Source organism: Rhagoletis pomonella, unplaced genomic scaffold, assembly GCF_013731165.1.
Source record: "Rhagoletis pomonella isolate Grant_MI unplaced genomic scaffold, Rhpom_1.0 Rhpom_scaffold_00008, whole genome shotgun sequence".
Classification (NCBI taxonomy): domain Eukaryota; kingdom Metazoa; phylum Arthropoda; class Insecta; order Diptera; family Tephritidae; genus Rhagoletis; species Rhagoletis pomonella.
In genome coordinates, this window is record NW_023458562.1 from 15,764,466 (window position 1) to 15,779,226 (window position 14,761).

Sequence of the window (14,761 nt, forward strand, 5' to 3'; positions counted from 1 at the left end):
TTTTTTACGTTTTCCGAAGAGAAACATATTCGTCAATTTTAGCAGTCCAGGAAATCTTAAACTTCGAAGATAATATAGAAGTTAAAAAAGGCACTTCCGCGAAAAAAATTCAAACAAACTTTACGCATTTTTATGCACAGTGTACAGGTGGTTTAGGAACCCTGTGTATACAAAAAAAACGTCGAAAAGCAGCAGTTTACTTCACCCCCATAGAAAATTTTTCGTCTTCGGGGATTCGTGCTGAGGTTAACCCATTTTCAAATTACGTCTTCTTCTTTATCTGTCGTGCTTCCCAACTATTCAACCAGCATAAAAAAGCAGACCCAAATCTCCAAAAGCTGTGCATTAAAAATATTTTTGTTCAAAAATTTCAACTCCATTGGGAATACAATCAGTAGCGAACGAGGGTTGATTATGTGATCAAAAAGGCAAAACTGCCACCAAAGTTTATGAAGCACATAACAAAAATTATACGGAAGCTTTGTGTTAAAAAAGGCCATACAAGTTATTCATCATTTGGTGAATACATTTCAAAATTTATATTATACATACATATGTACATTTGCATTTGCAACCTTAACTTAAGCGAATGGCATTAGTTTTGTCGAACAATTGCATTCAATCACAGGTGTTGGGGGGTCAAACTTGATCAAACGAAGAGATTAAATAATTTTGAATACTTTTGAAGCACTTTTAAGGGTTGTGGGCGGGTAAGCATAAACACAAAAAGATACTTTATTCATATACATATGTATGTACAATGTACGTTGTGTGTACAAGCATAACACAATTTCGAATAAAAACGACTTGCGTTGAGCCTGATGATGACGTAAAGAAAATTACTTCAAAGCACAGCTTATGGCACCCAAAAATCCCCAAAGACCACTCTAATACAGTGAGAGGTTTTGTAATGGTATTAAAAAGGTTTTCTCTAAATATGCCTGAAGCCTTTCAATAAGAGTATGTAAAAAGAAATTTTATAGTTTTTACGGTACTGCCAAATAATAAGAAATAAAGCGTCACCCTACAAAGTTCACAGCTGTATGGTTTTTGTCTTTACAAAAAGGAAACGCATGCACAAGGTTGCAAACTCACAGGGTGCACTTGATGATTAATTTATTTTTTGTCATTCCGTTATTCGAAAAAAAAATTTTGGTGATGCATTTCCGAACGTTCTTTTTTGCAGTACGCAAACATTTTTATGATGCATTTCCGAACGTTTCTGATTCTTTTAATCAAATCAGATTAATTCATTAATTAGATTTTAATCAAATTTTTAAAGAAATCAGTGTATAGAATTAACAATAACAATCTCGCCGTCAAGTTTAAATAGCGGCAAATCAGCTGCACTTGATAGTAGTAGATTGAATAAGGAAATGAATTATATAATGCCAGTTTTACACTAGCGTATTTTTGAGTTATAGCATTAAGGTTCTGGGTATGTTCGTGAACGATTTTTCTGCGCTAGTGGCGCTTAATTAATAACTTCCAAAGTAATTAGATATCTTGAATCGGTTTTTTTACAACCCAGAAAAATCAAAGAATCAAAAAAAAAAATTATAAAAATAAAAATATTTAAAATTTTACATTAATTTATTTCAATTAATTTTTTTTTTCAAACAACAGAGTGTATTAGTTTAAAATTTCTTTAAAAAAAATTACAACAAATACATATTTACAAAAGAAAAAATAATAATCTGACAACTCAGTTTCCAGATTCTTCAAAACATCCTCGTTGTTACCTTTTGCAGAGGCAATCGCAGTATTTTTGCAGCCCTCATTGTCATATTCCATATGGCTTAGTATGACCTACATATATAAACAGCGCCAGCGGTTTCTCAACCGAATATTTGGACGGAAGGTGTAGAAGTATTTCATAGATTTCATAATTTTCCCGCAAAACTCCTCGGAGGCATTCAGCATGGATACAACTTTCCAAGAACTGCGCTTTCCAGCTTTGTTCTACCTGGTGCTTACAATTAGCAACAATGTATCAAATGATACTTCCTGTACTAGGCCTGACACTTGATCATCTTGGAATTTGCAGGTATTTTTTTTTTTCAATCAATTGAAGTGGCATATCCAACCAGTTCTGGTTATGTTTTCCTTAATACACCCTATTTTTATCATAAGTCCTCAATACTTCGCAGTTTCGCAATGTTATTTAAAACTGTGACAAAATCATAGTTTTCAATGGCGAGGCGCTTCACTATTGATATTGTGCCTAAAAAGAATAATAATATAGGGGGTAGTTTACAGCAGTTGCTGGACATTTTGGACGTACAACAACACAGAGTTCAGAAAAAGTTACACGAAAGACAGATATACGATAACAAGGGCATGCTTTTAATACGATTGACTTTGACTACGTTTTTTAAGTAGCACATATCGTACGTTTAATAATATAGAGATGTAACTCAAAATTTACGTTTTTGGAGATTTCATTACGCAATTAATAAGCTTGATAGGTAGAATATGTTAAGTCTAACAGATAACCAAACTTCCTAAAAATATGCCTTGCTCGAAACCGTTCGCTTTTGACAAAGAACGCGTAATAATTTCCGTTATATGCCTTTGACTAAAGAGCCAAGTACACCACACAATAGGTTTGTCAAAAAGGGCGAAATTTCTCTTAAGTTGAAATCCTATGTATGGTGTATGGTTTGAAGGCTTGAAATGCTGCTTGAAAGATGTTTATGGAAAAATCTAGATTTTTCGATTAAGTGAAGCGTTGCTTACTTTTAATTGATAATTGAAAACAAATCGGCAAAACCTAAATACATCGTGCGATATCGCTTATAGGGAATTTACATGAGGCGGTTGAAATCAATAATCGCCTGGTGTAAACGGCCATTCAACTAATCGGTTTCAATGAAGTTAGTCGGCTGTCTACTTTCGTTCAACTTTTTATTCATTTAATCGCTACTTTGTGGCCGATTTTGACAATTCTGGTCAACAAGTAAACGACGCCTCAGAAACTTTAAATGCAATGAAATTCACTAATATTTGCACAAAAATACCACTTTTTTACATTTTCCTTATTAATTCTTATCGTAAATTATATATTTTTACAATATAGCACAATTAAAACACGTTTACTTACGAAAAATTTAATATTAAGAAAATTGGCTATTCTGACATATTCTTTCAACATTCAGTTCGGCTTTGTATATTTGTGTTTTCTGTCATTCCTGTTGACATAGTAAAACTTTTGCGGAGAACAGTCTTCAGAAACGAAATTTAGTATTCGGGTACCTACAGCATGTATATACGTGCATTGGAAGGTTGACCGATGATGCTAGTTAAAGGTATAAGAGCTCTGCCGTTTGTGGGAACAAAAAAAAAGCAACAACACCAAAACATAATTTTCAAATTCACGTCTTTAAACCCTGCCATGTGTAAACGGGGTTCTAGGCAACTTATTCACAAGAATCTGGCAAGTTTGGTCGTTTGACAGCACTGACTTTTTGCAGGCTGTTTTATTTTCATTTCGCGTGTGTGTGCACTGGTGTATTTTTGTTAAATTTTAGCAGTAGACTTGGAAACTAGTATTTTGCGCTGTACAAAATGTGAAAATCGCCAAAATGGTATTGCAAAACTAACTAAGAACCTCTTAATAAATGTGGATACGTATTATAAAACTTGTATAAGCAAAAAACTGCATTGCGATACTCCGCCCAATTGCAACAGCACTTCGTATAGATGAATGTTTTTAGCTGAAAATTGAAAAAAAATAAACAACACATAAACGCACAATAAACGCAACGCCAACACAGCATAAATCGAATTGTAAAAGTCGGAAAATAAAACATTGCTCTTGCATTATGAAGCGGCAGCGGCCGCCCTCATTGCCGCGACTGCTGCTCAACGCACTCAGCTGGTTGTATGCCTTTCAAGCGCTTTGGCAGTATAGTAGCGCTATACATTTAACAGGGACTTTCCATACTGGTGAGTTTTTCAAAGTTATAACCAAATTTGGTTTCCAAAAGGCCGAAGCACCTACTCCACACGGCGGCTCCTACGGCTACATATACGGCAACATCACAGCAACCGACACATTTGCGCATCCCATCTCATTAGTGGTGCTGGACAAGGCAGCCTTTGTGGATTTCTATAGCAATCGCATATTTGATGATCGTGAAAAGGCCTGTCGACACATGTTTGAACATTTGAAAGGTCTGATATATGACGGCGTATGCAACAAGCAAGGTAAACGCGATTATGTGCGACGTGTACCATGTAATAGAGGCGAGCTGTGTGCAGACGAGGATACGCCCAGCAATGTGATAGCAGAAAAACAGTTCACCTACACCATTAGCGAAGTGACGGAGCCAAGGTAAGTGAGTTGGCGGAGAGGAATATGAGTTGATAGGGAAAATGTGTACGGAGTCAAAAAGGAAAGCATAAAGAAATTATCTGAGGAACAAGTGTTTTAAAGAATAGAAAAGTGCACAAAGCCAAACGTAAATAATGGAAGCACTTAAATGTAATATTTCGCAGAATTTTAATTAAATTTGCTTACATTGCCAGTGTCGTTTTTTTCGCAATGCTGTAGTGAAGCGTTAAGCAATTCTGTGGAAGCTTTCGAACTTGCTTTTTGCTTATTGCATTGCACATATCATAAATACCTGCCAAGCAACTTTTGTTTCTACAGAGGTGGACTAGTCCTAACACGTGTACCGGCCACGCTACGACATAATTTTATAATTTAAATCAAAGCCATTTGTGATATCTTTGCACACTCCCTGTCTTAGCGCGTAGATTAGAGATTCGATAGGAGCGTAGACGTAAAATCTTTTGCCCAAAATAATATACATATGTATGTGTGTACATACATATGTAATCCATAGCTGGTTTTTGATCACGCAACTGATCACTAATGATGGACTGCTCTATTATTTGAATGTTTAAAATTTGCGTTCCTTTCACCTTTTAAAGACAATTACGTATAAGCTAGTTTAACTCAACTTGCAATAAGAAAGTAAAAGTGAGAGAAGACATAAGAAAAGTAAGGCAAAATAGAGTGTAAGCGTTAAGTGAACTCCAGCTGGAGTTCAGCAGACAACAGGGTAAATAAGTTCGTCTGGAGGCTAGTGAATCAATTAGATGAGTGCAAAAGCCTGTATGGCAGTTTATGGTGTGAATTTTCGTTGCTTTATCTGCACATCTCTTTGTGTTTATTTAGATTGCCTCCGCTTGTGAGTATTTGCGTATGTGCACACTATTTTGTTATCAATTCCTTGAAAGTTAAAATGCTTGTAGCTATCATATTCGTAAAAATGTACTATTTTGAAGAAGGTTCACAATACTTTCAAAAGAGACTATCTTATCTAGCGATACGTACTTATACACACTAAACTTTTTATCATATTATTTCTGTTGATTCTTTACTTTCTGAAGAACTTAATTATCTCTCGGCAGATCTTTGTAGTTCATTTGCTATTAGTTTCGTAGTATTTAATGTCTATATTTTACCAAATATTTAAAGTTAATTTTACAAAATATTCAATAAATCTCACTTCTCCACCTTTTGCAGATTCTGGTATGTTGCGCTCACTGCCTGCTATCGCAATAGCACTAACTGCGAATGGCATGCCTATGATCATCCCAAAAGTGAGAGTGCGGCAGCCAAAGTGGTTAACGAATTCCTTGCATCACACAACGACATGCTCCCACCTCATCCCTCGCCCGCTCTGACCTACGATATATACGTTGTCAATGGACATCCTAACAATTCTGCTGCGCATCCACTTTCTTTCCAATTCTCATTCGATCAGCAAAATTTGCTGGAAATGTATATGATTTTCTTACTAGTCTATCTGGTGCTGCTACCGATGCAAATATATGCGGTGCGTTTGCAAAAACATCCAGTTACACGTCTCTTCACGCTTAGCCTGGCGAGCGAGTTTGTCAGTTTGGTTTTCATTACAGCGCATTTGATAAAGTTCGCCATGAACGGCGTAGGGATGCCAAACATGCAGACCGCAGGCGATATTTTGGATATATTTAGTAGAGTACGTTATATAATTGCGGTTTTGTATTTCCGATAAATTAAGTTTTTTGTTGACTATTTGTTATTTTTATAGACCACTTTCATGTTAATCCTACTGTTGCTGGCTAAAGGCTGGGCCGTTACACGTCAGCAAATTAATCGCACTGGTTGGATAATCTTGATGAGTATTTGGGTTCCCTATTGTGCGTTTCAAATGTTCCTCTATGTTTGGGATAAGGTAAGTTTATCAGTAATATTATTTGTTTAAAAATATTATACTCAAATGTTATCTTGCAGACGGAGGTGGATATTATATCAGACATTGATGAGTACCAAACCTGGCCAGGTTGGATTGTATTAATACTACGGTAGGTCAGAGTTTATAAAGTATATACTACCAATTATGAATCCAACGCAAGGGTCTGAATCAGACTTGGTTCCATAAAACACACTTCATGACTGGAATAATCAATCTCCTGAGGCAGGAATGAAAACATTCTCTGACTGAAGGGCGACTTGTAAGTAGACTGACTGCCCTCTTGTGTCGTTGACACTAAATTTGATTACTCATTAAGTACTCTTTACAATGGTATTACGATCTCTGTATAAAAATCTTTTATTGTAAAGCTATCGAAGACGCGAAAACATTAGGACAGGGCTTGGATTAATGTAAAGGGTGTCCGGTGGCAGAATTGGGTTTTAGATTTACAGTTTCTCCCTAACCGCTGAGCGTATCGGCGGCGTGGGGACAGCGTCAGCTTCGTCATTCATGCTGGTTATTTAATAACGATGTCTCAGTGGACGGGTAAACAACATGCGTTCGCAATCGAAGCGTATTTCAAGGTCAATGATTAGTGTGCAACTGCTCGTCGTAGATTTTGTCCACGTTACAGCGAGTGGCTCGGAGGCCAGATTTGAAGAGTGTGTCCGACGTAACGGTCAACATTTTTAGAGGAATAATTTTTAAAAAACAAAATCCGCACTTATCTTCTTTGTAATAGTTATTGAAATAAACTTTTACCATTAGTAATTCTTTTTTAATTTAGCTTTTAATTCCTAATTCTGCCACCGGACACCCTGTATATAGTGGGGGTCTGCAGTACAGACGTTCTGCAACCTGATCACACTTTAAAATCCGAAATTGTATTCAGAATACATATAACCTTCCTTTTTCTGCTACTTAGAATAGATTGAAGAGAAGTAAAAGTGATTCTGAAACTAGTTTGTCCAGTTGTATAGGTTAAAGCAATAATTTTGGTATTGTTTTAATTTAATGCATATTTTTAACGATTACTAAGCGTTTCCCCTATCCTTTAGCACATCATTTATGACTTGGTTCCTCTACGAACTACGCAACACCATGAAATATGAGCATTCCACCAAAAAGCTCGATTTCCTATTGCACCTAGGCGCCTCTAGTTTAGTGTGGTTCATCTACTTGCCCATTGTGGCCATTGTGGCTCTTCAAGTGAGTCCCATGTGGCGCTACAAGCTACTGCTAGGCATCACCAATTCAGCTGACTGCCTGGCATATTGTGTAATGACTGGCCTGTTGTGGCCAAACCGTGCGGGACAGTATTTGCTGCTAGCCGGCAATAAGTATACAGGTAAGTGATGCATACACTTGAAATGTAGGTATTCTTCTTAAAGATCGCTTTTTAAGGCATGGACGAGTTGGATGAATTTAACGAAGCGCCTCATATTGTGCGCGAACGCGAACGTCGTCGAAATTCTCCTGATGGCTTGGTCATTGTCAATGGCGATTTAGCTGCGCATGTGAATACAAATGGCGGTAGTGGCGTTGTAACAGCAGCGGGAGGTGCTAACAATTTGATGCTAACTTCAAATGTTGTCAACGGTGACGCATGCGCCGAACTGCTAGACGCAGAAGATCTTGATGCGGTACTATTAACCGATTTGAATAAGAATAGTCATGTTGTGGCATAAGTGTAGAGTATAGCAAACCGTTGTATGTGTAGTATTCCGATAAAGAATGAAACCACTTTACTGGAAAACGCTTAAATGTAGTTTTGCTGCATTTGATTTTATGAGTGCAACATATTTTTAAGCGCTGACTGTAGTAAACAATGGCACATCGATACGTATAAGAGGAATGCAGTAATGAGAGGAGAGAAGAAAAAGTAAGTGAAATTTGCGAGCTTGTCTGACAAAAGAATGATAATGAAATTAGTTGTGCATCGTATGTGATGATTTTATGATTTTATACATGTAAACACTATTTTCTTGTAATACTAAAATGTGTTTAGTTTTAGCTTTAGTTTTGTATGATACTTTATCTTGATTATGCAATACATTTACATTACACTAGTTTATACTTTAGTTGTATAGTATTTAGATAACTATATAATCAACATATTACGATTGTTTGAGGTAGTCAAGTACATTTATATGTACAAATATGTTTAAAGACTAAAGAGGAGACGTTTTATAAATTTAAAAATACTGTCATTAATGGTTAAAAGATAAAACCAATAGCTATAAGGTACACATTTCATATTGTATGCGATTATAATATAATTATAATACTTTACATTACCTACTTAGCATGTTAAGCACTGTTTGAATGGGTAATATACCAACATACATACACAATTGGGTATTTATGCCGTAGTGGTCATCCAGGAAAAGTAAATATTCACAAAAAATCACGCTGCAAATACACAACGATGTTTGCAGCCTTGTGCTAAATAGACTTTGTAAAATGAACTTATGATTATTACTGAAACAAATTAAATTTGCAAATAACGAAGTAACGAAAATTAATTAAACCAACAAAGTGATAATCGCATATACCTTAAGAAGTGTCAAATTATATTTGTAAATTGCACAATTTTTTGCATATGTATTGTACATTTAGTGCGTGAAGCAAATCCAACCCGCCCCCTCATCTTCGGAGAGCAAACGAAAAAGAAGGAAAGCAAATATAAGTTGTTAGGGAAATAGAGGGTCTGAAGAAATATTCGCTAAAACTAGGAATGATAGTAGAGAGTTCAGTAATGCATAAGAAACCTATGAATAAAACGAGATTGAAGCAAAAACCAGAAACTATTGGAAATTTTAAGTATCAATAAAGCTACAATAAAGTTGAAAAAATTAAAAACAAAAACTTGAAATTAAAAAGAGACCCGAAAAATGAAAACGCTTAAAGTAATTAATGCATAAAAATATATTTAATGTTTAGTAGACGACATACATACATTTTTCTGAGAAGCCACTTGTTTACTTCGGGTCTGTTTTTAGCATCAATGCTAATTTTTAGCAAACTTTTTTCGAAAACCAAGTACTGTTTCTAAAACACATGGTACTCAAATTAAAAGTGCAGAGTATGAAAACATTTTACATAAATACATATGTATGCATGTAGCAATTATGTAGTTACTTCTGAGCAATGATATATGGAAAAGTGTTGTGAAATATGGCAAATCCAAATAAAAACCCTAGCCCTAACCCAAACCGATTTATGTAAGCATATTTGTAATGACGTTTTAAAAATGTTTTTAGTGCAGATGAAAAACAAGAGTTTTAAGATGTATGGAGATGACAAAAAAAAATAAAAAATATTTAAAAAAAAGCTGAACTATTAAGAAAAACTAACTATCATGAAAAAGCAGACAAAACAAGGAAGAAAAAAATATTAAACAAAATATTAGCCACTAAGACGAGATGCAACAGTTCACAAACGAAATTTTGAAATGTTATCAGTTTTTATTGCTTGCAGCATTGCAAAAAAAAAATTGCAGTTGAAACAAAAATTTGCAATTAATTTTTGAGCTTAATTAGAAGCTATGTTAAACATAAATACATACATATTGTAATTAAGATTTTCATTTAGACTTATATTCACATTTTTTAAAGCATTCTGAAGTCACAAAATTTTAGTTATAATATTATTTTCTTGCTTTAGTTGGCCGTTGCATACGTGTGCATGCGAGAGAAAAAATAAATAAAAAGTAAAATTATTTGAAACAAAATACTTATACCACGATTTTTTTTTTACAAATTTCAAGTTATACATAAATGCGATTTTCTTAAAATCAAAAAAATATATATATAAATTAAGGTAACTCGACTTTTTAGCTAATGTCTACAATCAACTCAACATAATCTCAATGCATTTTTACAAGAAAAGTAATTTGAAGAACCCATATTTACTGAGCCACCCCCTTTAATGTCCAGCTTTAATATCCGCAGCTCGATATTTTCATTAATAGAGCCTCAGTCGACACTTGCGAGTCTAGTGAGTCAATATTATTAGGCTAGAAATTTTGATAATGGTTTATATGAATTCATTCGAATCGTTCTTAAGGTAATGTATAACTATGGGCCACAAGAAAATTCCGTGCTTTTGTCTTGGCCATATATATCGTAAGCACCTCTCTCTTCTTCGTGAAACGACCCCGCACTTCAGGTGCAATGGTGTCTCTTTGGCGGAGTCGCGAAATCGACATATGTAAGTCGCTTGACCAGACCATTATACAAGTGGCCTCTAAGCCTGCAATGATCCCACAAAATACCTGTAATAATTCTTAGACTCTCCTTATGGAGGTTTGTAAGTAGCCTGTATCTCTTTAGATTGTACCTCCTAATACGCTCTTGGCTTGACAAAGTCCCGTGATGCTTCGCCAATGCAGTGCTCTCAGTTTACCGTTTTCCTTTCTAGGCGCCTTTATCGTACTGGGACTAACCGGTTCTATCGGGGTCGAGGCAGCAGCCAGTCTAGCTAGTTGATCAGCTTCTTTATTTCCTTCGACTCCCATGTGCCCTGTTACACATATTACTTGGATAGTATTGTGCTCATCAAGGGCATTAAGCTTCTCGATGTACTCCAGGACCAAAGAGTATTTGCCCTCGAAGGATGAGAGAGCCATAAGTGCCGCCTGACTAGCACTTACTATAAATGTCCCTTCTATATTTCCTGCGCATAGACTGATGGAATAAACGTCCGCTTGGAAGACGCTTGGGAAGGTTCCCAAGTGCTCTGCCAGTTTCAGTGTAGGGCTATATACGCCTGCTCCAATACCCTCAGGGGTTTTAGAGTCGTCTGTGTACCACTTTAGAAATACTCCAGGTCGCCTTTGCTGTATATATCGACTTTGAAGCTACTTTCGAAGACCACTACTACACTGTGACTCCAAAACGGCTGATCCCTTAACTCTACCAAAATCAAAAATTCGAAACAGACGATCGCCAAGAAAAAGAAAGTTCATCAGAACTCGCAGCAGTCTTTCCAACTGGCCCAAAAATTTATTCGAGAGACTATACCTGCATTTACTACCTAGCTGGGATTATTACGCTCTTCGAGGCCACTGGATTTCGCTAAAGGCTAGGCGACACGTTAAATCTCTAAAATTACTTTACCTTGTAATCATTACTAAATTATAAGTCTTTACTTTATTATTCGTTTATGATGTTCTTTATTTAAATTATGTATGTTTTTCCCGCCCTCAATTTATTTTGCATATCGAATTGAACAAGTACCGTTACTTTTACCAATACCATTAAAAAGAACTGCAACGATGCTTCTCTGTTAAATTCGAAGAGTCCACAAACCATGTAACGAAGTTTATGGGCGCGCAAATGTGCTGAAAATGTGTCCAGCTGGAAAATAGAAACGTAGAATATTAATTTGGGAAACTGTACTTATAAGAAGCAGTCCGGCGATTAAAAAAAGGTTAGGCAGATTTCAAAAATGGAAAAGGTCCTTAAATAAACAAATTTTCGATGACAAACATTAGCCAGATAAAAGCCACTTTACTCTGGTAGAATCCCTACGTCAAAGGGGCTATCACGGAATCCATCGTAAGCAGTCCGCTCTTTCGTAAAATCTACGAAAATGCGATCACTGAATCCGAATTTCTACGAACGTGTGTTTTTAATGTAAACGCTACACGACGTCGAGTCGCATCGAAAACTACAAGACATTGCCTACAATTTCGACTCGACTAGTATATTAAAACCGAAAAATTTAGCAGCACTGAATAGTTTTAGATGATTTTGATCGTCTACTTATTTTAGCACGACTGTAGGCAATGCCAATGTTGTCGAGTAGTGCAATTTAGTCTTGCGACTTACTGACAATGAGGCCAATGTACTTGCCTGGGATCGGTAAGCGGATATATTACCCTACGAATGAGATAGCGGTACCATCCATTCCCTATATAAAGTCATATTTGACGTCCTATCTAATCAGAAAACTTTCAACTCGCCTACACGGTTAAAGTAGAGACTACTGTAGATTTTACAAGGTAAAATATAAATTAGCTTAATCTAGTTTAACATTGACCTTCTCATCAGAAATGTGGAGAGTAAATTAAGCAAAACTACTTACCGCTCTTCTCACGCAGTCGATTTCGTGTATCTCCACTAGTTCAGAAAATTCTTTCAACACCTGCCCCGTATCGTTGCATTCCCTAAGCGCTGCATCTAGCACGAACATCATCATTCCCGTATCACAGAAGAACACTATAGTGAAAAGCAGCTCTTTGGTTAGGGACCACAAGTTCTGCGTCATATTTTGGTTGACAAAGAGGCAAACATTATAAACCGTTCGCATATTCGCCGCAAATAGGCGTAACAACAAGGCAGTCAAAATCTGTTCGGCAATTGTGAAAATACGCTGCGCCAAACGGTAGCCATCGACGTGCAGCGAGGTCAATGAATTAATGCGACAGGCGATCATTTCCGCGTTATCTTCAATCCGCATTTTATGCAGGTATAGTTGCTCGTTTAATATCTGTAGCTGTTGGTTTATTTCAGAAAATTGTCGATATAGCTGGCAGAGCACATAAAAGAAATGACCTAAGGCAGATAGCATAAAAATATTCATCGCTACTGCAATAAATGTGATCGTGAGATAAACCGAATCGCTGCTTGATTGCCGGTGGACGAAATTATATGCATTCATAACGACAATGCCGTAGCCCAGAAGGTATTTGCAAATGATGAGATCGGCAATACGGCATTCTAGGGACGTCTTGCGTGTTTCACTTTTCTTCGCAGCTTCACAATCTCTGATGATGCTTTGTATTTTCCCGTGCTCGCTTACTGCGCCATTCCTTGTAGGATTTCCGTCAGGCATCACGTACTGATTTTTCTTTAATAAGGCTTTGTGTCGCGCTTCCAGCAAACAATAATCCGTGTATGCTTTCATAACACAACGTCGTTTGCACCAAATCTCTTTGACCAGTACTATAATGAAGAGAATTTTCGCCAAATATGTTAAACCATAGGTCCACTGCAATACCAAATGCGTAGTCATAAAACCAAGATTGAAGAAGTAAACGCAACCGACTGTGGTGGCGATTACACTAAAGAGATGTACAAAGGCACTATATGTCAGGTAAATGCGCGTAGAACGGAATTCTTGTTGTCGGCGGTCCAGCGGCGCTGGCAGCAGGCCAACCAGAAGTGAGTTGTAATAAGAAATGGTCCCTACGATGCGTAGTAAACGTTCGCGAAGCATTTTGTCTTTTCTACTGAGGTTTCCTATAGATACTACGAGTGTATTTTATAACAGTAAGCCTTTTGAGCTCGCAATGCTGCACTTCCGGATAATTGAATTGCTAATGATATCTACATATGGGGCGTAGCTAAATGAGAGTAGTAATGGGGTTTGCCTTCCGTGAATGAATTAATAGTTGAACATATGAGTCGCATGTTGAATTTACTCAGACACCTGAGTCAAGGTTTCTAGAAGTGACTCCAAAAACAAGCTAAGTTACACCCTGGTTTATTGAGGAGTTGAGAAATAAAAGGGATAGTTTTGCCGTCTCTAAAAAATGCTTTGGTAGAGGAAAAGAAAGACAAACCATCAAAAATTCATCAAAGCATCACAGGACTCGGCCATGATCATATATGCGGTTATAGCGCCAAACCAGAAGAAGAAGACCCTCAGAGACGAGAGAGATTGCTACAGGCACGACAAAGGGGATAGCAGCCAGCCCCACAGACGTAACACCTTTTTCCCTACCGGTTCGGCAAAATACTTGACTAGGTGTACCTCTTTTCAAAGCACTCCCACTTAACCTTTCAAACTTTCTTTGCCATACAATCAGGTAAAAAGGACACTGGCGATAATATGCTACTATGTAATTTGTTTCGTTGCGAGTTAACAATTTTCATCGCCGCCCATGGCTTGCCTAAGCATTCAAGTAGAGATATGCAATAAATTTATTGACACAACACTTGCGATAGATGAATAATTTATGTAGTGTAAGCGCGACACATGTACTTGTCGAGTTATATGATAATCTTTATGGTAGGTGGGCACCACACTGTTAAGGACATTCTATTTCAGCGGCTAAAGCTCGCGCAATATTAATTTCAAACAAAATTTAATAAGAACAACTGTTGCATGCTAAAAGATTATTATATCTATGTACTTGTAAGTGCATGCATATGAAACTCGATACGCTGGAAAAGATAATCTGTGCTCGAATCGTCACAGACGATATCGAACTACTCGTCACGTAAAAACACATTTTGCGGATTAAGACCCACGTGAACCCATGTTACTATTCGAGCCCTGGGTTAACTGTCCATAGATTTCAAGTTGATTTCTTGTGCCGAAGTATCAGTAAAGCAGCGTTTGCATTGTTCAATTTTTCGGCCTTTCAACAAATCGCTTTCAATGAAGTCAACTTTCGTTCAACTTTTGATTCAAATAATCGCCTGGGAAAGTTGAACAATGCAAACACTGCTTAAACCAAAACTAACAAAAAAGTTGCTTCTAAAGCGTTTAAAAGGGTT

The 14,761-nt window shown here is 36.7% G+C and overlaps 2 protein-coding genes across 2 annotated transcripts; one reads left to right on the plus strand and one right to left on the minus strand.

Moving 5' to 3' along the window:
- Positions 1-3,824: 3,824 nt before the first annotated feature.
- On the plus strand, positions 3,825-9,972 carry LOC118744244. The gene is made up of 6 exons (XM_036477129.1): positions 3,825-4,336; positions 5,537-6,014; positions 6,087-6,230; positions 6,290-6,360; positions 7,310-7,599; positions 7,656-9,972. Exons 1-6 carry the CDS (start codon positions 3,825-3,827, stop codon positions 7,937-7,939), a joined length of 1,779 nt encoding a protein of 592 aa, XP_036333022.1. The 3' UTR covers positions 7,940-9,972.
- A 1,418-nt stretch (positions 9,973-11,390) lies between these two features.
- On the minus strand, positions 11,391-13,804 carry LOC118744245 (putative gustatory receptor 58a). Its single transcript, XM_036477130.1, has 2 exons — positions 12,342-13,804; positions 11,391-11,611 (listed from the first exon to the last, which is right to left on the minus strand). Exons 1-2 carry the CDS (start codon positions 13,473-13,475, stop codon positions 11,432-11,434), a joined length of 1,314 nt encoding a protein of 437 aa, XP_036333023.1. The 5' UTR covers positions 13,476-13,804; the 3' UTR covers positions 11,391-11,431.
- Between the last annotated feature and the right edge of the window lie 957 nt (positions 13,805-14,761).

Bases quoted from the DNA above. Each gene is read 5' to 3' on its own strand.
- LOC118744245 (XM_036477130.1), bottom strand. From the start codon at position 13,475: ATGCTTCGCGAACGTTTACTACGCATCGTAGGGACCATTTCTTATTAC. The intron at 11,612-12,341 runs GTAAGTAGTTTT...TCTATTTTCCAG, and splicing joins TCGACTGCGTGAGAAGAGCG to CTGGACACATTTTCAGCACA.
- LOC118744244 (XM_036477129.1), top strand. From the start codon at position 3,825: ATGAAGCGGCAGCGGCCGCCCTCATTGCCGCGACTGCTGCTCAACGCA. The intron at 4,337-5,536 runs GTAAGTGAGTTG...CACCTTTTGCAG, and splicing joins AGCGAAGTGACGGAGCCAAG to ATTCTGGTATGTTGCGCTCA. The intron at 6,231-6,289 runs GTAAGTTTATCA...GTTATCTTGCAG, and splicing joins TCCTCTATGTTTGGGATAAG to ACGGAGGTGGATATTATATC.